Genomic DNA, 27,249 nt, shown 5'->3' with positions numbered 1-27,249 from the left:
GTAATTATATATTAGGTTACCTTATTAGCTACTAAGAATAAAGACTTTTAAGAGGTAAATAAGATACTAAGTTAGTGCTAAAGAGTAAAAAGAACCTAGCTATATGTAAGGATGTGGGTCACGTGCGAGGTCACGTGACCACGGAAGAGCCTTATAGATAGAGGTATGGCACAGTTGGGCACGTTATGCCGCAACTGGTTGATCTTTTGCAAAAGAGGTCTATTGGCTCAATTGGCATGCCACCTAAATGTGTTATACTATAAAGAAAAAGGGTTATAATAATAAAAAAAGAAAGGTAAGTAATTAATTAAATAAATACTAATATATAAGTAATAGCTAAATTATTATAGAATAATAATTAAAAGAGGTTAGCGTAATTAAGTATTTAATATTATAATATCTATAATAAGCCTAGCTATAATATAAGAATATATTAAGTAGTAATTAAGATATCTAAGGAAAAATATAATAAGTAATTTTAATTAATTAAATAATTTAAAGTATTTTTATTATAATTTTAATCTTATAAGGTAAGAAAAATAGCTAACTTATTTATATAGCTAACTTACTTATTATATATATTAAGCTAATATAATTTTTATATTTTTATTTATAGTTATATTATAGGCTAATTATATAATTAATAATTATTTAACTTAGTTAATTTATTTATAATTAATATAATATTAAAGGTATTAGTTTAATATTTAATTTATATATTTAGTTTATTTATTTATCTCTTTATAATATATAATAAAAAGTTTATAATTAATCCTTAAGTATCTTATAAGGCTTTATTAGAATTTTAAGGTAAATAATAATCCTTAATTTATAATAATTTTAAGTAATATATTATATATCTTAGTAATATAAAAATAAAAAAGATAAGTAAATTCTTTTATTATTATTAATTCCTTATAAGGTATAAAATAAAAGAATTTTATAAATTTATTTATAATAATAAAAAATATTATTATAAAAGTTTCTAATAATTAGTTTTTTTAATAAGAGTAATTTAATAATAAAATCTATAATAATAAAATTTTATAGTTATTATATAACTAGGAGTAATTATAGTTTTCTATAGGGTTTATAATATTATGCCTTAGTTTTTATATAGAGGTTATATTATTTAATAATTATTAAAATAATTTTCTTTATATTAGGGAAAATAAATATTATTTTAATTTATTTTAAGGTTTTATTTATTCCTTAATATCTATATAATAAGTAATTATATATTTTATATATAAGTTTATAATATAATTTATTTAGGACTTATTATTTATTTATTTTCTTATTATTTAAAAGTTATTTATTATATTATTAAATTTATTTTAAGAGTAAATTACTTTATTTTATTATATAAGTTACTTTATTAATTTAATATAATATTTTTATAATTCTTAATTATTTATAAATTAATAATTAGGCCTTTTTATAATATTTTTTATATTAATATATCTTCCCTTATATTTTATTCTTAAGGTTATAATTATTATAATATTATTATATAGCTTAGGTTATTTCTTTTAAGTTATTATATTATATAACTTAGTAATAATAATAATTAATGATAACTTAGAATATTATATTAGGGATAGAGATTTTTCTTTTATAGATTTAAACTTTATTACTTTATTATTAATATCTTTATATATAATTAATAAAGTTTATAATTAATTATTTATATCTCTTAATAAGTATAAGGTATTTTAATAAGGGTATTAACTTCTATATTTGCCTAATAAACTTTTATTTAAAGTATTTTTCTAAGGTAAAATATAATAATTATTTCTTAGCTTTAATCTTCTTAATATCTAAGTTAAGTTATTAGTTAATAGTATTAACTTAGCTATTCTTTATTCCTTTAATATAAATAATAATATAATTAAATTTTAAAAAGTATTTAATATATTATTATTATTATCTACTAAGTTCTTAGGTTTTTATAAAATAAGTAATATTCTTATAGTCTATATAGACTTTAATTTAATACTTACTTTTAAAGAGGTAATATTAAAACTCTTTAAAAGCATTAATAATTATAAGAAATTTTTTATTATAAATAAAGTAATTAAGTTTTATTTTATATAGCTTATAAGAGTAAAATATAATTAAGTATAAAAGCCTTTTATTATCTTCTTATTTAATCTAAGCCCTTAGTATAAAATCTAAGGTATTTATTTTAAGTTTTATTAATTAAAATAATTTAAATATCTTAAGTATTAATTTACTTAAGATAAATTCCTTAATTATATAAAAGGCTTTTTATATTTTATCCCTAAATATAAATATCTTATTTTTCTTTATAAGGTTAATTAATAATATTATAATCTTCTTAAATTATTTAAGGAATTTATAGTAATAATTAATAAAACCTAAGAAGGCTTATATTTCTTTAATATTTATTAATTTCTTTTAGTCCTTAATTATTAAGATTTTCTTAGGGTTTATATATATCTTATTATAAGAGATAATATATCTAAGAAATTTTATCTCTAAGGCATAAAATTTACTTTTCTTAGGTTTTATTAATAAGTTAATATCTTATAATATTTATAATACCTTATAGATATATTTTATATATATTTTTTTTTATTTTAAAGAAAAAAGAAAATATTATCTAAGTAATATATAATAAATATATCTAAATATTCTTATAATATATTATTAATTATTTATTAAAATATAATAGGTATATTAATAAGTCTAAAAGGCATAATAAGGTATTTAAATAATTTATACTTAGTATAAAAAATAGTTTTTTATTTATATCTTTTTTTAATTTAAATAAGGTTATAAGCTCTCTTAAAGTTAAATACTATAAAATACTTTATTTTAAAAAGTTAATCTTTTAACTTATTAATAAGAGGTAATAATATATAATCCTTAATTATAATAATATTAAATATTTTAAAGTTTATATAAAAGTAAAGCTTTTTATTTTTTTTTTAAGATAAATATAATAAGGTATTTAATAAATAATATATTTTTCTTAATATATTCTTTTTATAATATTTCTTTAATATATTTCTTTAATATTAGTAATTATATTATATTAAATAAATAAAATATATTAAAGTTAGGTTATTTTTTATTAATAAATTTAATTTTTAAATTATAATATATATATAATAATAAACCTATTTTAAGTTCTTCTATAAAGAGTTTCTTATAAATATAATATTTTAATAATATATTCTTAAGTTATTTTTTTTTTAATATTTTCTTAATTTACTTAAGGTTTTTTTTTAATTAATAAAATTATTATATAATATATATAATTATTTACTAATTTTATTATTTTTATTTATTATAGTATTTATATTATATCCCTTTAGGTAAAGAAATATCTTATATTTACCTTTACTTAATTTCTTTAGCGTTTTTAATAGAAATTTATAATCTTATATTATCTTCTAAGTTATTATTTATTATAAAAGGTACCTTATTATTAAAAAAGAGTATTTAGCTAATCCTTTAATTAAAATATAAGTTAAATTAATATAATTATAAATACCTAAATACTAAGTTATAGCCTTTTATAGGTATAATATTAAATAAGATTCTTTAATTCTTTTCTTTAATAAAAACTTTAAGGTAATTAATCTTATTATTAATAACTCTATTATTATAATTAAATATTTTCCCTTTAAGGTTAATTATTATATAAGGCTTTATCTTATACCTTTATAATAACTTAAGCCTATTTATTATCCTTAGGCTAAATAAATTTTATTTAGCTCTATTATTTATTAAAGCGCATAGCTATTCTCCCTTAATTTATATTAATATTTTAAAATATTTTTATATTAATTTTCTTTTAATAATATATAAGGCCTTTTAAGGTAATATAAGTTATTATTCTCTCGCTTATAGCCCTTTTATAAGTAGTCTTTTTAGTTTTTTAATATTATTATAATATAGCTAAGGTAATTATATTTATACTTATTAGTTATATAGGCCTTATAGTTATAGTTATCTTTTAGGCTATCTTATTATTACTAATAGCTTTCTTTTATTACTTTATTTTCTTTATATTATATATTACTTAGTTTTCTTTATTTTTCTTAACTAATTTATTTTTATTAATTTTTAACCTTATAAATAGTTTATTTATATTTCTAAATAACTTAATATAAATCCTTATTATATTATATATATATAATATTAATAGTTTATTATTAAAATTACTATTAAAATTATTATTATTTATATATTTATATAAGCTAAGATATATATATTATATATTTAATTAAATAGGTTTAATTAATTAAACCTATAGACCTTTATTTATTACTAAGTCTAGCGCTAATACTTTTTAAGTTTAAACTCCGACGCCGACTCTAAGAACTAATCCCTCTAAGTAAACTTATAACACTAATAACCTCTATTTCCTAATATAATTACGCCTATAGCTATATAGCTAGATCCTAGCTAGCTATAAGACTTCTTTAATTTTCTTATTTAGTATTATAAAAGGTATTAATATTAATAATAAGAGTTATAAACTATGCTTTATATTAGTTATTATCTTATAAGTCCTCGAGGAATATAATATCTCTATTAATAAGATCTTCCCTTTTTTTAACTTCTTTTTAAAAGCCTTTAATAAGAAAAACTCTTTTTTAATAAAATTAAACCTTTTATTAATATTATAACTAAGTAAAAAAAGACTAAGAAAAAAAAATATTATAATTAAAGATTATAAGTTTAATTTATATTAATTAATTAAGCTTTATACTTAACTTAATACTTTAAAGGGCTTTATTTAATATTATTTTTTATAGCTTATTATAAGTGCTTTTAGTGCCTTTGCGAAGTTTATAAATTGCCTTAATAAGGTTATTTTAGTTATATTAAAAGTTATATTAATAAGTATTAGCTATATTACTTTAATTATTTAATTAAAGGTCTTTATAAAAAGTAATTATTATAATCTTATTATTAATATATTATTAATTAATTAGTTAGTTATAAATTAATTAACTAATTAGTTATTATTAGTTATAATTAAACCTCTTTTAATAAAAATAATAAAAATATAATCCTTTAAGATTTTAGCCTCTTTAAGTAATTAAGAATTATAAGGATAATTAAAAGGTTAATATTAGAGAGGAGAGCTATTATATAAAGGGGATTTTAACCTCTTTAGCTAGTTAAGATATAACTTATTTATTATAAATAAAACTAGTTTTAGCGCGTTATTAAAGCTATTAATAATTATATAGATAAACCTTATTAATTTAAGCCTATTAAGACTTTAGGCTTTAAGTATAAAGCCTTTATTATTAAACTTATTAAGATATTAACTAAGATATTTTAATTCTTATTTTAAGTAAAATAAAGTCTCAGAATAATAATACTAATAGTATTATACTAATAAAATATCTAATAGCCTTTTATCTTATCTTATATATAGGGTTTATTATTTAATTAAGCTAATAAGGTAATAAAAAAGTAATTTTATTTTTATTTTTCTTTCTTATATTTCTTATATTAATAATATTTATAAAATATCTAAGAAATACTAAGGTATTCCTTATATATTAGGTATATCCTTATATTATCTTATAGGTTAAATAATACTTCTTAGTATTATAAGTTTTTAGCTAATTCCTTATAGTAGGCTTAGATATAAATTTCTTATATATATATTATATTTATATATTTATATATAGTCTAGATATATCTTTCTTATAGGTTATTTTAGTATTAGTTATTATTCTTATTATATAGATAGGGGTAGTTTTCTTTCTCTTATAATTCCTTATTACTTTTTTTTACTTTTTATTATTAAGTATATATTTTATATAGCTCTTTTTATAATTTCTTTATCTTATATTTAAATTTAATTTAATTAATATAAATGCTATTTACTTTAATAAATTAATTTATTTATTAAGGTTTTTTATTATTATATATTTATTCTTATTATTTATAAGTTTTATTATACTCTTATAATACTTTAAGTTAATATTATAGGCATAAATTATAGTTATATTATATAAGGTTATCTTATTAATAATTCTTTTAATATATAATAAAAGGTATATAAGGTAATATTATATTATATCTTATAACCTAATTTCTATAATTAAAACTTTTTATTATAGCTTTTTTAAAGTTTACTTATTTTATTAATATTAAAAGTAATTATTATTTCTATTTTAATAATATTATTACTTTTTTTTATTTAAGCTTCTTAGTAACTATAATAATAACTCTTTTACTATTTATTATATCTAGTATTAGGTTTACCTACTTTATTAATTCTAAGAGTAATTACTACTATATATTCTAGGTTTCTTTTAGTTACTTTTTAATATAGCCTACTTAGCTATAGGTTACTCCTTTATTTAATTCTTATTTATATTTATCCTAGTTTCTCCTAGGCATATTATATCTACTTTATAATATAGCAATAAGTTTAATTAATTAAATCGCGGTTTAGGGTTTCTTATCTTCCTATTAGGCTTAATAAGTTATATTAATATATTTCTTACCTTCTAGGAAGGGTTACTATTAATTAGGTTAATAATATTCTTCCTTAATATCCTATTATTTCTTATAATAAACCTTCTTAATATAATTTATCTTATAGTAATAATAATATTTAAGGCTATAATAATTTTATTTACCTTTTTATATAGCTCTAAGTACTATAAGGCTAGCTTTAGTGCTATAAAGATATTATTATTTCTTTTTTTACCTTAGTTAATATTAAATTATAAGTTATTAGCTTTATTATTATTAAACTTTAAATTTTATAGTTTTTTTTATAAAAATTATTAATTATTAATTTTAATTACTTTATTAATATATTTAATAAGGTTATTAAGTTAATTTTCTTTATAAAGTTTTAATTATATTTTTTTTTAAGTTTATTTAAAAAAAGAAATATTAAGGGTTTTTAATTTTAATTAAGCTTTAAGGTAAATTAAAAGTATTTTATCTTATACTCTAAGGTAGATTAAGTTTATTAAAATACCTTAATCTCTCTTTTAGCTTATACTTTTTTATTAATAATTTTAAAGACTTATTAAAGTATTACCTTAAAGGCCTTATAATCTAAGTAAAGGTAATAAGTATAAGATAAATATTAATTAGCTAGGGCTATAAGGTATTCCCTTATAATAGGTTTAAATTATATAGCGGCATAGTTCTTAAGTCTTTTTATAGCATATTAAACCTTATTAATAAGTAAAGTAAATTATATTAAGTAATATATTATAAATACCCTTAGCTAGGTAAAGAATATAAGTAGCTTATAGGTAGTCTTATTAAAGGGTTCTAAAGGGTTTAGCTTTAAGATTTCTCTTATATCTCTTTTATTTATAATAATAGCTATTATATTATTAATATTCTAGATATTATCTAAGTAATTCGCATTTTAGATATACTAGGTTTTACTTATCCTCTTAATAAGGTTATATATAATATCTATTTTAGCGCTTATAATAGTAATTTAAGCTTAAAATTATTTATTTTCTTTTTTATTTAAGCTATCCCTATCCTTTATTTCCTTATTAATTAAAGCAGCTTAAGTAAGTATAATAAGTAAGTAATTAATAAGTAAGATCTATTAATAATTATTTATAGGAGTTATCTAAATAATTATTATATTTAATATTATTTAAGGTAATATAAGTAATTTATTAAATAAGAGCTATTAATATATAATAATTATATAATTCCTAAGAGATAAACTAGTTATATTAAGTTTATATTAATAAATAATTAGGTATATTATTTTAAATAAGGTGTAAGTTATATTTAGTAATATACTTAAAAGTATTAAATATAACTAAGTTATATTAATAGCTAAGATAGCTATTATATAAGAAAGTATTATAAGTATATCTTATATATTTTCTATAATATAATAGCTTATAATAGATTATAGCTTATAGGGCCTAAGCCATTATAATCTATCTAACTAGCTTAGAAGGGATTATAGCCCTTAAGGCGTAATCCGTCTTAATCTATCCGTGATTAGTTAGCTAATATGCGTCCTTCTTATCACGTGGCCTAGGGGTCTTCTAGGTTATAATAATACCCTTAAATCTATAATTAATACTTCTAGTAATAAAAATAAATTAGGTAAATAAGAACTTTATTTACCCTCGCCTAGGCCTTTTAAGCCTCTCGCTATAAATAAAGAAAATCCTCTTTAATATACTCTTTCTTAGAATTAAGGTAATTTAACTCCTTAATAATCTAAGTTACTAGGGCCCTAATTAGTAAAAAGGTTAAATATTAGTAACTTTAACAAATATAAAAAGGTATTAAATATATCTTTTAATATATTATATAAATAACCTTAATAAGTATACTTATTAGAATAATTAGATTTTTTAGGTAGTGCTATATAGTAAAGACCCTATAAATAAATAAAAAGCATAATATAATTTTAAAGCTAAAATAATTAATAATAATACCTAATTTAATAATAGCTAGATATTTCTTAGAAAGAAAATAATTAAATATAATTAATAAGAAAATATTTATTAGTTTAAGTTAAGATATACTAATAAGGAAACTAAAGTTATAAGTATAGCCTTAGGGATAAAACTAGTAAAGAAGAGATATTATATTATAGCCTAATATATTTAATAACTATATAACTAGAAGAGGACTTATTATATTAATTAATTACTTTAGGATTACTATAGATTATACTAAGACCTTATAATCTTATTATAATCCTTAATACGCTTATACCTAGATTATACCTAATAACTTATAATCTATTATAATCTAATTAAGTTATTTAACTATATAGACTATGCTCTTTAGTACTTTCTTATATACTAGCTACCTTAGCTATTAATATAACTTAGTTATACTTAATACCTTTTAAGTATATTACTAGACGTGACTTATACCTTATTTAAGATAACGCTAGTCTTCCCTCTATTAATATAAACTAGTACGACCGGTTTATTCCCCCTTAGGACCTATACGATCGTCACAGAGACGAGGAGGGCATCGATGCAGGAACCCGCGTGATGGAATTGACGCACGTGACTTCCATTTCCACAAAATTGGAGAGGTTGAGGTGGAGGTGGAATTGATGCAAAACGTTGGAACTCGCATGTGATCAGCCCCAAAACTTTGACCAACTCCTGTAGGAGGCAGCAGCATAGCTCTTCCCTTCCGACGCCATATTTACAGTTACCTCGATGTATAGCAGATGGTGTCCTGGAATGTGTTGAAAAAGGAAGATGAGACGACGCTCCCGCAAGAGCGGGGTAACCTAAAAACGCGTCGCGTCTCTACGAGCACTGAACTCACGTCCTCACGTGCTTCCGGGGAATTTATATCCATTCCATCTTGGTTCTTTTAGACATATAGTAATGATAAAGTAAGATTCCACATGAATTTGAAGTATATAGCTATAGTTGTTTAACCTCACCCCTCTGTAGGCTCTGCAACATTCATAAGAACCACAGAGCCCGGCGTGGGTTCTTTCTCTACTTCCTCTCTAACCTCAATGACGGCTGACGCGACTGCACTAGTCTTTCGGGGTGAAGACAAGGTAGGTGGAGGCACCGGGGCAAATATGGCCTGGGCCAACTTGCTACAGTCAATGTCACTGGGAAGGATCTCCTCGTACTCGTACTCGCCCTCGTCCTCGTCCACAACGATAGACCTCTCTTGCATAACTTGCACAGGAATCTTGCATGTCATAGGGGTTGCACCGTAAGGAATGTCAATGTCATCGTCGATCGAACGGGCTGCAATGAGGGGACGGCCGCTATAGGTAGTCCACTTTGTCTTGCCGCTGGTAACGGCATTGGGGGGTGCGACGTTGTAGACGGCAGTGCTTGCCTGGGCGTTGGGATTGTGCTGGTACCACGGGTCGTCGGTGAGCAGCGCATAGCCTGGATCGTCGGGCAGGATCATACTCGGCCAGCACTTGTTCTCCCACAGCCCGTCATCTTTTGCCGCAGGCTGCTCCCAGTGCTTGATCTCGAAGACAGCGTTGGGGATCTTGATGCCCACACTGGTGATGTACGTCGTGGTGCCGCCCTTGATCTCGCTGTTGACCTCTGTTGACGTGGTCGTCACCTTTTTCGGGTTGATAGACGTCACGCCGCCGGCCTTTATAGAGTAGCCGTCCTCGTGCTTGCAGAAGGCGTTCCACAGAATGGCTGCTCCTAGATTGTTTGTACCGGGAAGAAGACGGACAAACTGACCCGGCTTCTTGGTCATCTTGCCGTTGATCCGGGTCTGGGGCCAGAATGCGCGCGGAGGCCACTCGTCCCTATGGCAGATGGGCTCCTCGGTCCATTCGGCGCCCCAATCCCAGTTGTGCTGCATCGTCCGAGCATGCGGCTTCTTTCGCGAGGTCCAGAGGCCCCAGTCATCAGTGGCTTTGCCATGTTTACTGGTTCCGGTTGTCGCCCAGCACGTCCAGCGAACCATGTCCGGTGTGTTGGTGTGGACGCTCATGACGGAGCTGTAGTGATAGCAGGCCTGACCCCATTGGGACGAACATGTCCTTGCTGGGGTACTCAAGAAGGTCTCGATGCTAGTTGTCGTGGTTGTATGTTCGGTCGTACCGCAGTTGTTCTTGTTGTTGTTGTTGTTGTTGTTGTTGTTGTTGTTGTTGTTGTTGTTGTTGCTCTGTCTTTTGCGTAGCACGGGAAGTCCAAAGTAAGTCTCCTCAGACATGAAGCTGTGGATATGGCCACGTGCCACGAGACCGGAAAGTCCTAGGTCTCTCTTGGCCTTGCACATGCTGGGTTCATCTTCGTCCTTGCCGCCGTCTTTGCGACAGTTGCCCAAGACCTTTTGCAGCGAGTCGTCATGCTTCTTAAAGGTAGGGCCCATCCTCTTGACACCAGCATTCGTCTGGGCCCTTCTTGCGGCCCCGAGGTCAACATAATCCTTGGGCTTACGGACACGGCCTGCGCTGAGCAGTGCCATGATAGCCATGGCTGCGTTCTCCGGGTTGCTAACCACCTCAGCTATGCTGAAGGCCGTGTTACCGACCATGCCAGCAAGGGCAATCATCCGAGAAACAGTCGCTGCGCCGGCTGCCATGGCGGCAAACTCACCAACAAAGGGGATGAAGAATAAGAGGGCCGAGATGATGTTCAGGATAAGGTTCTCCTTCTCCTGCTTGATAATCTCGCCGCCCTTCTCTTTGGCCTCCTCCATCGAATCGACGGCCTGCGCGAGGAGGAAGATGGGCACCGACACGACCTGCAGCACGTCACCGTTGCCACCGTCCCAGATGCCCGCCACCACGTCAAAGAAGCGAGAGGCAATGCCGGTGCGGATCTCCTCAAGGTTGCTTGTGACATCTTTGATGAGGTCTTTGGGGTCGGGAATGTCAAAATCGTCTTTGAGGACGGGGATGCCCTCGACTGAGAGGCGGAACTGGACCGCCTCACAGTTCTGGCCAGGGGGAGGGGGTGGGTTGCATCCTGCTGCCGGATCCGTGTTCTGCTTGAAGTCTCCAAACTCGACCCAGTCTTCGATGATGCCTGTCTCCTCCTCAAGGCCTTCCCAGAAGCCGGTGTCGTCCCTCAGCGTCACCTTGACAATCATGACACCCTCGAGCCAGCTGTCGACATGATCGGCCATCTCGTCACAAGGGCCCTTCCAGTCCCGCTTGGAGTTATCCAAGTCCTTGAAGTCGCAGTCGAACCACTTTGTGTACGCGCCTTCTCGCCACTGCGAGAACTTCCACATGGTCTCTTTGGCAGCAGCCTTCATGACTCGTCGGTATGCCGCAAAGTTCTTTTCGTAGCCATTGTCGACATCGGCATACTTCTCCAAAGACTTGTCCAGAATCCCCTCGAGGATGTTGAGGGCGAGCACGGGTTTGCAGTCGTCAGCCACGGTATCGTCGTTGGCAAGCTCGTCGAGGTCGGAGTACGACTTGTTCAGTGGACAATTCTTGCCGCCCGAGAGGTTTGAATCGTCATCATCGCCGCTGCCGATGCCGCTGTCTCCGTAGTCCTTGTCAAGGTCTACGGCCCAGTCGGAGACGCCACCAAAGTTGAGGCCCTTGTACAGGTCAATGCGACTGCTCTTTGTCTTATCGTTCATCCACGCCACCCACTCGGTCTCTTGGTACACGACAATATCTGTGTCGGATGACTTGTCGTGCCACTCCTTCGCGCCGAGCAGTTCCTTGTTCCAGAGGATCTCGCGGATCTCGGCTGACGAGATGTAGCCCCCGGTGCCGGTGCAGGGGCCGGGCAGGGCGTCCGAGTCAGTCCTCGAGCCTGTGAACGTGCAGGTAGGTGCCGTACAGCCGGCCTTGGACATCTTGAAGCTCCGGCCGTAGCTTGCGATTCCCACGAAGATCTTATTGGACGGAACGCCGGCCTTTGTGATCATGGCTAGGGAGGTCTTGGTCTCGGTCATGTTGATGTGCGAACGGAGGCAGTTGCCGTTCTCACAACCAGGGCTCGACCACTTATTCCCGTGGTCCCACTGACCATGAAGATCATAGGTCATGTACACGATGTAGTCGACGACCTTGGCAATGTCTTTGATGGGGAAGCCCCGGAGATACCAGTACGAGGATGGCGCAGCGATAGAGACAGACTTGTTGGGCAGTCTGCGCTTAACCATCTTGAGGAACTCGAGGTAGTCCTTGCCCTCGTCTGGGTTCGCGGACGGAATGTCTGGAAGGTCCTCGGCGGCAGGATACTCCCAGTCAAAGTCGATGCCGTCCAGGTCGTGCTGGTTGACGAAGCTGACCACGTTTGCAGCGAACTTGGCGCGGTTGGCGGGCAGGACGGCCTCACGGAAGATGCTGTACGTGGGAGCCTCGGCCGAAAAGGCCCAGCCTCCGAGCGAGACGATCTTCTTGATGCCCGACATCTTCTTCATCTTGTCAAACTGGCTCTTGAGCTTACTCACGTCGATGGAGAAGTCGCCCGGGGTGACATCGGGGAAGGCAAAGTGGATGTGCGTGTACTTGTCCTTGTCGATATCCGAGACGTCCATATGGAGGCACGGCCGCTTCTGGTTCCAGGCCTCAAAATAGGCAATGTGAGAAAAGCTCACTGGCCCCTTGTCGTTATTGGTGATCTCCATGCCGCAGTTCGAAATGCAGCCATTGGCGCCGGGCTTGGATGTGCCGGGAGCCCCCGTGTCGGCTGGGGCCTCGGTGCAGAAGTCTCCGTCCATGCCGCACTGGCCCCAGACGTTGCAGCAGACGTTGAGGGGGCAGGGATTCATGTCGGCGAGCTTCTTGGTCCCGCGTGCCTCGCCGTTGGGCTTCTGGGGGCCGCAGACGGCGTTGGAGATGGTGTTGGGCATGGGAGGGTTGCCCTTGGACAGGCACAGCTTCTGGCCAGGCTGGAGGTTCTTGCACCCGGCAAAACCCCAGGTGTTTTTGTTGAGCTCTTCGACTTCCTTGACCGTCAGGTAGTTGGCATCGGCAATTTCCCAGCATCCATCGTCGTTGTTGATGTCTACAGCGTGGCAGTTGCCGTTGGCGTCTGGCTGCGGCCGGACTATGTAAGTAAATGTTAGCGGTCAGTGTGTAGGGAAGAAAAGGAAGAAACAGAACGTGTCAAGGAGCTCGGGGGCCATACAGTCGGGAAGCTCCCCCGCCGTGCAACAGACGTGCTGCTTTGGCTTCAGTGTACTGCAGAACTTGGCGCCGCTGTTGTACTTGTTAAACTGCGTTGCACTGACACCGCACCGCTTCGCGAGGGACGCGCAGTCGTCGCCTGCCTCGACCCTCTCGGCGCGGCACTTGTCTGAAGCCCTGCGGACAATGGTTGAGTTGCCGTCTTCACGAGTCCCGTTTGCCCCCGTGGTGTTCTTGACGGACCAGAGCTCGAGGTCCATCTTTCTCCAGACGGCATTCAGATCTGGACTCTCGAGGCATTTGGCATCATTCCAGCCAGCAAGGGATTCCTGCACCGCCGTCATATTTCCCTGGAGGTCGGCAACTATCCCAAGACCCCAGACGGTGGGGAGGATGCCTCGACAGTTCTGGATGGCGATCCGCCCAGCCTCATAGTCAGCCTTGTTTTGGATCGAGTTGACCAGCTGCTTCGCCACGAGGGTAGCGCTCTGCTTGTCTACCAAGGACCCGGCAAAGACGCCCGCGACGGTCTGGCGGGCTTTTGCAAACATGACGCTGGGCTTGCAGTTGTCGGCCGTGTCAAGGTAGTTCATGAGCTTGTCAAGTGCTCGTATCGTGTCGTTGATGTTGCCACTGACCTCGCTGCGGGGGTCGGTGAGCCACTCGTGGTAGTAGAAGGTTGTTTGGTTGGGTGTCTTGTGCATGTCTGTGGCACACGTTGAGTGATTCCTCCCCTCGTCCACCGACCGTTTCTCTGGAGCACCAAAGACAAAGGGGACAGGATTATAGTCGGGCGCCTGCACCGTGGGCTTCTCGGACGCTGTGCAGGCTCGGATGGTTACATGCTTCACAGGATCGTCGAGGCGGGTGCTCAACATCATGTCGAAGAGCATGGGTTCTTCGCACCGGTTGAGGGCCGAGGCACCGTGAAGGTATGTCCAGTTAAGGGGGTTTAGCCCCGATATCCCACAGCGTATAGGGCATGGGTTAATAGGACTGGACTCGTCTTGGCCAGAGACGGGCTTGGTGACGGACAAAAGACCGACACCAGTTAAAAGGATGTGCCACCACATTGTTCAAGTGAGTGGTGAATAACGTGGCGTTATATACAGATGAAATATGGTAGAGGGGTTGATAAATGGTTGTGCAAATGGCATAACGAATGAAGAACTGAATGAAGCGAGTGAGAAAGAGAAGGAGAGAGAGGGTGTAATGTCAATTCCTCATGGACAAGACTCGCCAGCCACCCGGGGAAGAGGTAGGAGGTTAAGAGAATGAAGAGAAGAGAGGAATCAGAAGCATGACGCCCAGCTCCAGAAGGAGAGCTTAACTAAATAATATCCCCAATGACCCTGTCTCGAGAAAACATACCGGGCTTCCGCAGGGGCGTTGGGCGTTATGGACAACCAAGAACGAGCCCACTTGAAATCGCATGGCATGGCAAGCTCATGAGCGATTAATTATCATTACATTGTGAGCATGTGAGATAATTGTTAGGTCTGTTGTCGATGACACATCATATGAGTTAATGTCTCATGGCACAGGCCGTGCCAAGTCGGAGTTGTGATATCAACAAGGCCAGATCGCAAGGCTTTGAGGACATGACAGGGGGTCAGGGCTCCGGCCCGAGTGGCATGGAACTCCAATGGTGCAAAGGCCCGGGTTATGATAGGCCTCGCCACTATAAACTGCCAAGAGAGATATATGGCCTAGCGAATAAATTGCGATAGAGGGTAGTCGGTATTCTTCGGTGTGATGGAGATTGGTCATTATGTAACATGCCTGAACCGGATGACCTGACTGATTACTTGTTGGTCAGGGGTGCCTATAAGTACATGAGACCCAAGAGTTTATCCACTAGGACTGTCACCTACTGTTGGGTGAGCCTTGAAGGTATGCTCCCTTGTCAACCACGATGCTTGCGTTAGTAACATTACCGAGTGGGGACGCCTAGTTGCTCCAGCGTGCGGCTTAATGCATCGGATGGACATTGCCCGGTTTATTAGCCTTCCTTGCTGGGCATCTCGAGTCATCTTCTATTCTTCTTCCCGCCTTCATCCGTCCTTGAGTAAGATATTGCTCGATCAATACCCTTCCTTCAGTCAGGCAATCGTCCTGCGACGCAACTTCATCATTACCAGACACTGGGCGACAACAATGAAGGCCCACGCCCTCCTGGTGCTGGCTCTGGCGCCGATGCCGTTGCTTGCTGAGCTCAATGCCTACGAGATCCTCATGTTCTACGACATGTACCGGTCTGACTACGAACAGAACGGAGCAAATTGCAAAATTGCAAAGGGCTGCAAGGACTGCGACTTTGAACAGTTTATTCTCCATCTCGACCGTCTCAACATCGTTGACTCCGTCTCCGGCCATTTCAGCGACTTGAAGAACCCGACCATGGACGAGATCGGGGGCTGGGAGACAGGGGAGGAATATGTTTACGATGCCAAAAGGCTCCTCGGCGGCCTCTGGCGCAGCGAGGACACCGAGTCGAGGCCCGGTCATCCCACCGTCATCGAGCGCCTCGTCGACCGCATGTCTGAAGTGCGCAAGGACGGCGAGCCCAGCCGCCTGGCGCAGATCACCGAGGCCATGGAGGTTGCGCACCTCAGTCGGCGCAGCTCCCAAGCCAACGACCTACTCAGCTTCGTCGACGGCCGGCTTACCAGCGCGCGGCTGGGCAAGGCCAAGACGCACTCCATACCCTTTTTCCAGGGGGGTGAGTTTGAAGAGTTTGACTCTGTGGCCACCATCGAGTCAGTGCAGAGGACCAAGAGAACGGCGATGCTCAAGGAGATTGTGGCCATTGCCAAGGACATAAACAGCGGTGATGTGAGCTCGTCTTCTTTGAAGAAGAGGGGCCTGGACTGGGAAAGAGAGAACCAGCTCGTTCAGCGGGCCTTTGGCGAAGGCATGACCGTCATGTCGCTGCAGAGGGGTCTGGACACGATGAGAATGCCGGGGAGGCGTAAATGCTAGAGCGAAGCTCTGGGTCTATAGGTGATGAGGCGATGATTGTGGGTGGACGGTCTATTAATATAGGTTAGACTGGCCCCAAGGTGATGGGGAAAGATGTATCTTGGCGGTGATTTATGCAAGTAGTTTGGCTAGTCTGGGTCTGATGTATGGAATGGTAAAGCGCCGTGTGAGCATACAACTTAGTTTGTTATATACTCTCCCTATCTCTGTGGATCTGTTGTTAAATCCCTCCACTCATCTCATTTGCACTCATATGCCTCGCTATGAACCGCTCGGAGTACGCCTGCCTTGCTCCGTCGGATCATCCTCCCGCTAGTGCCCGTCAATATACCCAACTTAAAATCCACCCCTACAGGTGGTAGATCAGGTCAGCTCGACCCACATACACCCTGCTCAAATTCTCGTCTGCCTGGCTCAAGTCTCTCGGATGACTTCACGATTGCGGTGGTCAGGGGTACATGATCAGAAGATGGGCTTTAGATTGATAGATAATCTCATTTGGCTGTTGGTTCTATACGACGTTACACTACTTGAGGGGGGAGTGCCAGGGTTCAGACCATATCGTTAAGCGGGTGGGATAAAGATTGGGGCATGTTCCGTGCCGAGGTTCCTTGCTTCTAAAGAGTAGACACCGGGCCGAGAAATATCCCCACGATGGTAGCTATGCTCTGTAAAGCTGAGATATGAAAATCAAAGAGCTGTGTTAAGCATACCATGCAAGGTTAGCTAGGTACCAATGCCCTTGGTAAGAAAAAAGCGCCCCTTGCCCGTAAGAGCCCTGTTCCCGCCAAAGTGGTGGTCAAAGTGGCCGACCTTTAAACCCCCACGCCTACATTAGCGAGAAGGGGCAGAATGGGACGGCCTGCAAGGTGATAAACATGTTGGCTCAGAAGATTCGGACCGGTCTTGGCATTAGTGGAAGAAAAGGAAATCTCCCGTAACTCTTGCATGATTGAGCCGCGGCATTTTTTGTCTGAGACATCAATATAACTGCAAGTTAAAAACTGACATGTCTCGCTCAGTCGGGATGATACTGCAGACCACCCAGTGCAGGTCTCTCTCACAGCATTCTCCCCCCATCCCTTTGAGTTCTATCCTCCTCATCTTCTTGCCATCAGTGTTTAGGCTGCTATCATGGTGGCCCTTAAACTGAGACAGCTGGCTCTAGCCGCTGCCGTAGCAAATGTTGCTAGTCTCCCGCTGCACGCTAGAGAGGGCAATGAGCCTGGTCTGCCACATGACGATGCCACTACCTCCTACTGCTCATGGTGGGCGGACTACGATGGTTCACAGACGTGTAAGGAGCTCCTTGATTGGAACTGGATCGAGTTGGAGGACTTCCGTCGCTGGGTAAGCTTCCATATCCTGGGGGTCATCCTAGTGGCTACCGACGCTAACAAGAGACTCAAAGAACCCCTCCATCGGCCCAGACTGTGATGGTATTGAGTCTGGAAGGAGCTATTGCGTCGAAGCATGGGATGAGCCTGGGCTCCCGGCCGAGGAGACTGCTACAAGCAAAACAAGCCCAACTTTGACCACCACCGGCAAGGTCACCATCAGCAAGGTCACCACCAGCATGATCGCCATTACCTCTCCCCCTTCAACCACCGTGGACGCTAGCAACGGCATCAAGACACCGGACCCTGTTCACGACGGCATTGTCGATAACTGTGCCAGCTTCCATCTCGTCGAGGAGGGAGATTCATGCTCTGTTATTGCCAAGAAGTACGGCGTCAGCACCGCCAACCTCATCTCCTGGAACGGCCTGAACAGCGGCTGCACCAACCTGTGGAGTGATACGTACGCCTGCGTCAGTGTTATTGGATTTACACCTACGTCTACCACTGCCAAGGCGACCAAAACCGCGGGCAACGGCATCACAACCCCCGCGCCAGTCCACGAGGGTATCGCCAGCAACTGCAACAAGTTCCATCTCGTCGAGGAGGGCGACTCGTGCGCCGCAATTGCCAAAAGGTACGGCATACGCGCCTCTGACATCGTTTCCTGGAACGGTCTCAACAGCGGATGCACAAACCTTTGGGGTGACACGTACGCCTGTGTCAGCATCGTGGGCTTCAAGCCGACGACCACGGCCAAGACGGTGACAACAACAGCAGCAGGAAACGGAATCCAGACGCCCCAGCCCACGCAGCCGGGGATGGTCGATAATTGCAACAAGTTCCACATAATCGGGGAGAAGACGACATGCCAGGGCATTGCCAGTTACAACAAGATTGAATTGGCGGACTTCTTCAAGTGGAACCCCGAGGTTGATAAGGGCTGTACCAACCTATGGCTAGGTGCCTATGCTTGTGCCGGCGTCATTGGGTCCAGTCCCAAGCCAACAACGACAAAGGCGACAACAACAACCAAGCCTAGAAATGGCATCACCACCCCGACTCCTACTCAGCCCGGCATGGTGAACGACTGCAACAAGTTTCATATCATCGGGGAGAAGACAACTTGCCAGGGCATTGCAGACTATAACAGGATCTCGTTGGTCGACTTCTTCAAGTGGAATCCCGAGGTCGACAAGGCCTGCACCAACCTGTGGTTGGGTGCCTATGCTTGTGCTGGTGTGATCGGATCGACTCCCAAGCCGACGACCACTGCAAAACCAACGGTGACCCAGCCCGGTAACGGCATCCCCACACCCACGCCCATACAAGCCGGCATGGTGTCCAACTGTAATAAATTCCACATCATTGGGAGCACCACCACGTGTCAGGGCATCATAGATTACAACAAGATCACAATGGCCAACTTCAAAAAATGGAACACTGGCATCAACTCGGCCTGCTCTAACCTTTGGCTAGGTAGCTACGCTTGTGTCGGAGTCATCGGGGGAACTTCACCGGCCCCGACCACAACCAAGCCCGCTGGCGGTATTGTCACACCCACACCCACCCAGGCGGGAATGGTCAAGGGTTGCACCAAGTTCCACGAGGTGCGAACTACAACGACCTGCCAGGGCATCTTGAACTACAACAAGATCACTCTTGCACAGTTTGTCAAGTGGAATCCCGCTGTCGGGAAGGATTGTAGTAATCTTTGGTCTGGAACACACGCATGTGTTGCAGGGCCTTGAAGGGCAGCTTGATGCCGGGGAGTAGAGACTTTTGGGGTTGAAACCTGAAACCATTTATAGAGTAGTCTAGACAAGCGCCTATTGTGATGAGAAATGATTAGCTTCCGTCAAGGAACTTGATGACAATTCAAATCCCTCTAGCCTGGAGAGTTGGGCGCTGCATAATTTGTACCTAGACACACCCTGCAGCCGTCATTGTCATGTGTTCAACGTTTGCCCCTGTCCTGCGGGTACACAGACCTGGCCCCTGTAGCCAAGCATGGAATGACAATGGGTCCCTTTTTAACTAAGCCCTTGGACGCTTGTCGCACTGAAAATCTTTCCTCCTCCTCATCCTCCCTCCCTCCCTCCCTCTCTCCCACAACATCTCAACCAATTTCGTTTCGCCATGGCGTTTGATCGGGATGATTTTGTCCGCCTATTGACTGACTACTACGAGTTCTGCTCTCGCACATTTTGGGACGTTACCGTCCAACACGCACCTGCAGGGGGCTGGCCATCCATCAACCACGAGACATTAGCCCGCCTCCAGAAGAACGATCAGGTTGTGGAACTGCTCCGCCACTTACCCTACCCGGAGTTCAACCAGGGTGTCTACACGCCGCTCATCATGGACCACACCGGTATTGTCGACTGGCGCAGCGAATACACCCACGCCTTGATCCGTAATGAGAGTCTTGAGGTGAAGCCTGAGCCGTTCACTAATAGAGATCCCCCGCTGACTCCCTCGTGCGCCTGCATCGCCAAGAGCGTTAGCCGGGACGGATACTTCGTTGTTATTGATACCGAAGACGGTTATATCTACTGGGGTGATCCAAATGGCGAGCACGACGAGCCCCAGCCCGAGCTCAACGCCACATTAGATAGGTTTACTGATGACCCGGCCAATATGTGGCGGGACCCATTGTCTGGCGTCAACGTGTACCAGCCCGCCGACTTCTTTGCCCTCTGCAAGCAGCGGTTTCGAGAACTGCGGTGGATCGGGATGGACCAGTGGAATATCTCGGCCCTGAGGATGAATTACGAATGGGACGAGCTTGATGAAGAGGACGAGCACGCAGAGCTGGTGGCTATGATGAGGGAGGCTGGGTGGCCCGGCGATGGCGAGGGTCGGGGCTGGGATCGGGCCAAGTTTGAGGCTCTCCTTCAAGAGGAAAACAGCGAGGGCGGCGGGTAGCAGACGGCAGGGTCCAGATTGTTGCGTCATTGGAATTTGCTTTTGTAACTTAAATTTACAGCCAGTAAACCCACCTATTAAAAGATACTTAAGGGGCTGCGGTACATAGTACAGGAAAGGCAAACCCGTCCTTGCGCCTGCTTCCACAGTCCCTAACAACCGCCATCTTCTTTTTCTACAATGCTTTCTCCATCATCGGAGCAGTCTTCCCAGTCCTCCGAATCACTCGGAGGGTCAACAGGCTCATAGTATTGACCCTCGACAGAAATACCACTACCTGCCTCCTCCTCGTGCCTGTACTCTTTAACGATACCAATAACATCCTGGAATGATGCTGGCCCACTAGTGTTTCCAGAGGAAGATTCTCGATCCGAGAGTTTTTCAGTGCCTATCTGCTGGGAAGATATCTCAGCCTGAAAATCCATGATAGCGTCTTCGAATGAGTCTATGGACATTCCTTTGAGAGCCTTGATCGTCGTCCTGGATTGGGCTTGGGTGATACTGGAACACTTCTTCATGTCCTTGATAATTTCGATGACTGCTGGTTTCGTGACGGCATCCAGTTCCTTAATACGTCTCGCTAATTCCTGACAGAGTTCTCAAGAGTTCCTTGCGTCACCTATCTCACAACCACGAGACCTCTTGGAACCTGTACGGGTATTAAACTCCCTTCGTGGCGTCGGTACCTGGTCCGGTGTGGTTGAATGAGGAGTTGACGGTATTGGTGAAGGTGGAACTGCGGATGTTCCGGGGCTGCGATGACTGGAATCATCAGGCAGGTTCCAGTGGGAGGTTAATGTATCATTGTTCACAAAATACTTCATTCCTGAGGGACCTGACGTGATCTCCCATCCAGCTGGTAGTGGTGGTGTCGTAGGTCGTGGTGGGGGCAAATCCTCTATGGGCCACATGACCATCGAGACGAGCATGCCTGGCTGCGCTACCTTATCCCAGAGGCTTGGCCCATATATCTCCACGTGGACAAAGGCCTGCCTGATGAGACTCTCCATACTCTGGGGACCAAGATTAGTACAGGAGACGCAACCCGCAAGCGCGTTGCCCAGAAGAGCCTTGAGGAACGAAACTAAAGATAGAATTTAAGCATAAGCATAGAAACGTAGTTTTAGTAGATGATTAGAAGTTATATGTATCCATGCAACCCCAATGGGAGACTGGCTTTTTGCTGCTTTCAGCCTACCACCCACCACACCGTGTCAATGATATTAGGCTAAAACGTGCAGCAGGTCTTTATGAAACATGCCCCCAAAACTTTAAAACGAGCCTAGCATCTTAAGAGAGACCCCATCCCCTCTCCCCCAAAAGCTCACAACCACGACCAGAGAATTTGCGTTCAGTTCAATTGACTATAATTACAATTACAGAGCTCATATACCATTATATATCGCAAACATAGCCACGCGCCTAGTTCAGTTCCAGTTCCTTTGCGACAAGGTAGCCAAGGGGTTAAATTTCAGCCATCCGGTCCCAGAGAGCTTAATCACCCCCCTATCCAAAGCTCGCAAAGAATTATCCTTTCACGACTATTTCCGGCGTGCGATATTACCTTTTATAAAGGACCACGAAGCCGCTTATCGCGCGGCGTCTAATCCCATTTGCGGCAATTATAGATCACCTATCATAGCTATTCTATAGATACTAATATCCTATCTTCATAAAGCCGGCGATCCTTATATAGCAGTTATTATTAGTGGCGTATATAAGAAGGTTAAATGCGAAATCGAGACGCAGTAAGCTATCTAAGAAGAGATACTTAAGGCTAGAGTAGGGCATGAGTTAGAGGTTATAGGTATATGCTGTGTAATATATAGGACGAGGGAATAGATTAAAAGGTGCGGTCGATGTAAGATAATAGGATACTATAGGAAAGATCACTAAAGAGCGGATTAGAAGAGGTATAAGAGAGTATATATATATTAAGATATAGAAATAATAAGGGATGAGCAAAGTAGATAATTAGGTTATATCTTTAAATCGTAGGAAATATAAGAAATGTATAAGGACTTTGGCATAAATATAGGTCCCTAGTCTTCGCGAGAATACTTCTTCGGGGGATAGTAATTATAATATAGCCTAGCCCCACCATCTAGACCCAAGGAAGGATATAAAGTAATATAAGACTTATTAGCATCGGCCCTAATTAATAGAGATAGGGGATTAGCAGAGGGGTTTATATTATCTTCCGTAATTAATAAATATGAATAGTCTTCTATAAATTATAAAAGCTAATTCTTATACAAAGAACCTATAACGCTAGCGCCCTCTAAGCCTCGTCGCCTTTTAGAAGGGGTAGGCAGAGTAGCCCGGCCTTCCTAGTAGGCGGACTACTTTAAAGTCAGGGTAGAGGATAATATCGGCATAGCCATGGGGGCAAGGGCCGGTCTCGGGAGGTAGGCCAAGTCAAGGACATAGAGGGCTAGCTAGTTAGTATCAGTAGTACAGCCAGCGACTTTAGCGGTAATAATAAGAAAAGCTCCTAGCAGAGGGATCTTAACTCTTTGCTAGCGCTTAGTGTTTTCTAGGAAATAGGCCACTGAGAACGTAGCCTAATGAGCCTTTAACGTATTATAGACAGATATTTCGACGGCGAAGCAGCGGGGCCCTAAAACATCAGGGGTATCGCCATTACGAGATAGGACGAAGCCAATAATGGTCACTAGCGGACACTACTATTCCGGCAAGTGGCGTCGGTACTCGTCAAAGTTAGACACGTCTCCCGGGTATCTAGGCAGGTTAGCCAGGGTAAGATTATGCGCAGGACGGGACGTACCTCATCAAGCTAAGGGCCTAGACATTGATCTCTAGAGCGCCGTCGGCGGCCGAGGCAGCATAGAAGCGGCTATCGGCGTAGAAGAAGGCGTTTGGCATATAGGGCTCCCGCTCTTCTCGTGTGAGATAAGCATAAATGCGGGTACAAATAGGTTCGACGTTGACTTAAGAGCTATAAAAGCCAGCCTCCTCGAAGATATTGACCTCGGTCTATATTTCCATATAGTTAGGTGCATTTTCCCGACTCGGGTCGTCTATGACATTATCGACAAAGTCGCGCAGGTGGATGATATTCGAGAAGGTTAATTATAGGGATATATCGAGGAGAACTTAGGGGAATGATTATAACCATGCCACATCTCGCGGGAGGTGCGGACAGTTTGTATAGAGGGATAAATTTTAAAATGGTTAGTGAAATAACTTTTGACCGGGGAGGCAGAGCATATGACCGGATGTTATGCTGAGGAGTGAACCTTGTTGTCATTGTTGAGTAGGTGATTGGTGATTGCGATGCAGGGGCGACGTTAAAAGCGTAAGAGGAGGTTACTATTGTTTCAAAGTAAGAGGGTGCTATGTTTCCAGGTCAAAGTGCTGCCATCGAGTAAGGGCTTAGAAGCTATCTGGGTTTGAGTCTAGACCCCATGCGAAGATAGAATGATCTCCGGTTTTATTCATTATCTCCTTCTGCAACCGATTCAAGGCTACGTCGCCTTCGCCGTAGATCATTGACATCGCAACATCGAAGATTCCTAGGAGGCAATACGCGGTATCTTCCTTTCGAGAGGTTTTCTATTTCGCAGCCCAGGACATGCATTGCGCTACGCTCGCCTAGCAGAAATCCTCCCAACCGAGTAAGAACCGCCGAGAAATACCAGTAATTAACTCAATCACGCTAGATATGTCCGTCTTTGTTCCTATAAAGGTCCATTCTTAGTTATAGAAATGTAGTTCCCCGGGGGCCAGAAGCTCTTATAAGGTCCATCCTCGCTAGAACCAACGACTAGAGAAGAAATTTAATCCCAGATCCTAAGAATCATCTCTATGGGGGACATCAAAAAGGTAGGTATAGCAAATGGAAGCCTTCCTGTACCACTAGAACATGGAGTTAATAGCCTCGTCAAGTTCCTTAGAGCTCTCCTTATTAATACAGCAGATATTAACCCAAGCATACTCGAGATGGTCCTCCTCAGCTTAGCTACAGCATCCCTTTAATTTCTTCGTCCCATTCCCTGGTTTTTTAATAGTCCCCTTTAGAATATCCTCGAAGGATATCTCGTCTTCGTCGGCTCCCTAGGTATACAATAATATAGCATATAGTGGGATATTATCATCGATAAACTTTTCTAATCTCAATATTTCTATATTAATAAGACGCATTTCTAAATCTCGTTAATAAGCGCGTAGTTCTAAGATTTTAAGAAAGGGCTGTGTAGCATTAGCCTTAAGAGTACGAATAGCACTTTGCCTATCGGTCGTATTTAGTGGGGATCTCGGATTTAGCTGTGGGGAAGATTCGGACTATAGATCGGGAGGATATAAATACCGACTTATTTTAAGTCTCCTTCCGTCGAGGTTAATATGATGTAAAGTAGTCGTGGTTATGAATGCCGATCGGTGCTCCTGTGAGGGAAGTGCTATAGTAGGCTCGGTTGGAGTCGTTTAATAGGTCAAGCAGCAGGGTAATGCGGCTTCCGCAGGTAAATAAAGGTACTGACGATGTTGATGGCTTTGAGAATCGAGAACAGAGAGGAAGAGGAGGGATGAGGGGGATGATCCGAGGCAGGGCCCCGTTAGGCACACATTGGTCGGCCCCCCACCCCGGATCCGCCCGGATGCCACTAAAGATAACCTACTAATCACGCCTACTAGACGAGAACGTCTGCCGCCGCAGATATCGGCAGCACCGAGCATCAGGAGCCCAGAGTACCGCAATTAGGACTCTGGCATGGTTGTTCACCTCTAGATACCTGCAGCTAGATGAGGCAGCGCTTTCTGTATCTATTCTCACGGATTTTCACGACGCCAAATATATCCCATAAACCCTGGTGAACAGTGAGCGGCAGGGAGGAGGGCGCCTTCAAGCAGTAGCTCCATTTCGATTGGCTCCCTAAAACTGGGGTAGCCGGGTTAGACCAGGCGATGATATTCCGATAGTTTGAGAATTGCTTTTGAAGGAATCGAGCTTTCGAATTAATAGCCCGAGATAAAATTGTTGAGATGGAGGGTTATCTATCGACAGGTACCACTGTAGATGCCTAACGAGGCTGTGATGGGGCGGAGTCGCGCTTGGATCCCTGCGGAGGAGGCAAACCGCGCTTTAGACAAGCTCATAGCCTAATTGTGATCTCGGACGCAGGACACTCTCTAACCATAAGAGCAACTTATTGCTGCCTAAATTACATGTATCTATACTTTAGGCATTAAATACTATCTCCCCGCCCCGCCCTGCCCCGCGCCCTTCGATAAGTTGATCCTAACCTAGCACGTTATAAGGGAATCAATCAGGGCGCCCGATCTCTCCGAATTTATCATTAAGTGGTCAGAGAAGGACGCAGTTAGCAATAGGGGCCCGTTTGAGCCTGGTCCTTTTTTTCACTATGAGTCGTCTTGCCGATAAAATGAGTGTCAGGGTCGGCGTGGGCGACTTGATTAAAATCCTAGAGCTTATTACTTAGGCTTGGAAACGGTTTGTGGATGCTCCTAGCTAGTATAATGGCATAGTAAATAAGTAGGTTAATATCGTGCTAACCCTGTATGCACCTACTCACTGATACTTGACTGGTAGTCTTAGAAACTTCTCGAATATCGTCTAAGATATTAATGTCCTTTTATTGGGATGCGAACCTGGGCCTGAGCAGCGAGCAAATCTATAAAGTATTAGGGATAACTCTATTAGTCTTTTAAACGATTTTCTCGAGCGACTTGACAAGGATAGAGAAATTAGGGCTCGCAGTATAAGTATGACCTAATGCGTGAAGAAAGCTTAGAAAAGGTTCAACTGGGACCCGGATGATATTTAGGATTTTCGAAGTCGGATATCGCTCAATCTCGCGCTGCTTAATACAATTAAGGGACATCTATCTAGGTATTTAGAAAGCTTTTTCTTTAATTTCTAGTGACCTAAAATGAGCATAGTTAAAGATCCTCTAGAATTCAATAGGATGTTTATTATCTCACCGAGCGATCAAACTAATAGGAGCGATATAAAATCCTTAAGTGGATTGGAACCGTTGATCATGGCGCATATTAAAGCAAGGTATTCGATGAGCATGAAGAGGGAACCGGCGAATGGCTTCTATCCTCTGACGAATTCCGGAAATGGATCGAAACTAAGGGAGACGTGTTATTCTGTCTAGGTCTTCTAGGAGCGGGGAAGATATTCCTAGCCTCCATCGTGGTCCACTATCTTTTAGAACTCTTCGGGAATAAGAAGGATGTTGGCATAGCATATCATTACTGCGATTTCAGACGCCAGGACCACGAGAATACTAGTGTGATTCTCGCGAGCATCCTTAAGTAGCTTGCCCAATATCTAGGCTCTTTGCTAGACGCATTGAGCACTCTGTACGACAAATATAAAGCAAAGGACACTTGGCCATCACTTAAAGAAATAGCTAGTGCGTTAGAGTCCGTGGCGTCCCTGTA

At 40.0% G+C, this 27,249-nt stretch overlaps 5 protein-coding genes across 5 annotated transcripts; 3 read left to right on the top strand and 2 right to left on the bottom strand.

Moving 5' to 3' along the window:
- Nucleotides 1-9,417: 9,417 nt before the first annotated feature.
- Nucleotides 9,418-14,643, bottom strand: MRS44_005401 (uncharacterized protein; the record flags this gene model as incomplete). Its single annotated transcript, XM_065622591.1, has 2 exons — nt 9,418-13,490; nt 13,572-14,643. 2 exons carry the CDS (start codon nt 14,641-14,643, stop codon nt 9,418-9,420), a joined length of 5,145 nt encoding a protein of 1,714 aa, XP_065478663.1.
- Nucleotides 14,644-15,727: 1,084 nt separating this feature from the next.
- On the top strand, nt 15,728-16,552 carry MRS44_005400 (uncharacterized protein; the record flags this gene model as incomplete). Its single annotated transcript, XM_046274414.2, has 1 exon — nt 15,728-16,552. The coding sequence occupies one exon, from the start codon at nt 15,728-15,730 to the stop codon at nt 16,550-16,552; it is 825 nt and encodes a 274-aa protein (XP_046123416.2).
- A 1,134-nt stretch (nt 16,553-17,686) lies between these two features.
- Nucleotides 17,687-19,640, top strand: MRS44_005399 (uncharacterized protein; the record flags this gene model as incomplete). Its single annotated transcript, XM_065622590.1, has 2 exons — nt 17,687-17,902; nt 17,964-19,640. 2 exons carry the CDS (start codon nt 17,687-17,689, stop codon nt 19,638-19,640), a joined length of 1,893 nt encoding a protein of 630 aa, XP_065478662.1.
- A 388-nt stretch (nt 19,641-20,028) lies between these two features.
- Nucleotides 20,029-20,817, top strand: MRS44_005398 (uncharacterized protein; the record flags this gene model as incomplete). The annotated part of the gene is made up of 1 exon (XM_046268955.2): nt 20,029-20,817. The coding sequence occupies one exon, from the start codon at nt 20,029-20,031 to the stop codon at nt 20,815-20,817; it is 789 nt and encodes a 262-aa protein (XP_046123418.2).
- Nucleotides 20,818-20,969: 152 nt separating this feature from the next.
- On the bottom strand, nt 20,970-21,827 carry MRS44_005397 (uncharacterized protein; the record flags this gene model as incomplete). Its single annotated transcript, XM_065622589.1, has 2 exons — nt 20,970-21,397; nt 21,446-21,827. 2 exons carry the CDS (start codon nt 21,825-21,827, stop codon nt 20,970-20,972), a joined length of 810 nt encoding a protein of 269 aa, XP_065478661.1.
- Between the last annotated feature and the right edge of the window lie 5,422 nt (nt 21,828-27,249).

This window comes from Fusarium solani, assembly GCF_023522795.1.
Source record: "Fusarium solani strain SB1 chromosome Unknown bctg00000002, whole genome shotgun sequence".
Classification (NCBI taxonomy): Eukaryota; Fungi; Ascomycota; class Sordariomycetes; order Hypocreales; family Nectriaceae; genus Fusarium; species Fusarium solani.
Note: the sequence above shows the minus strand (reverse complement) of the source record. Positions and strands in the feature narration are given on the sequence as shown.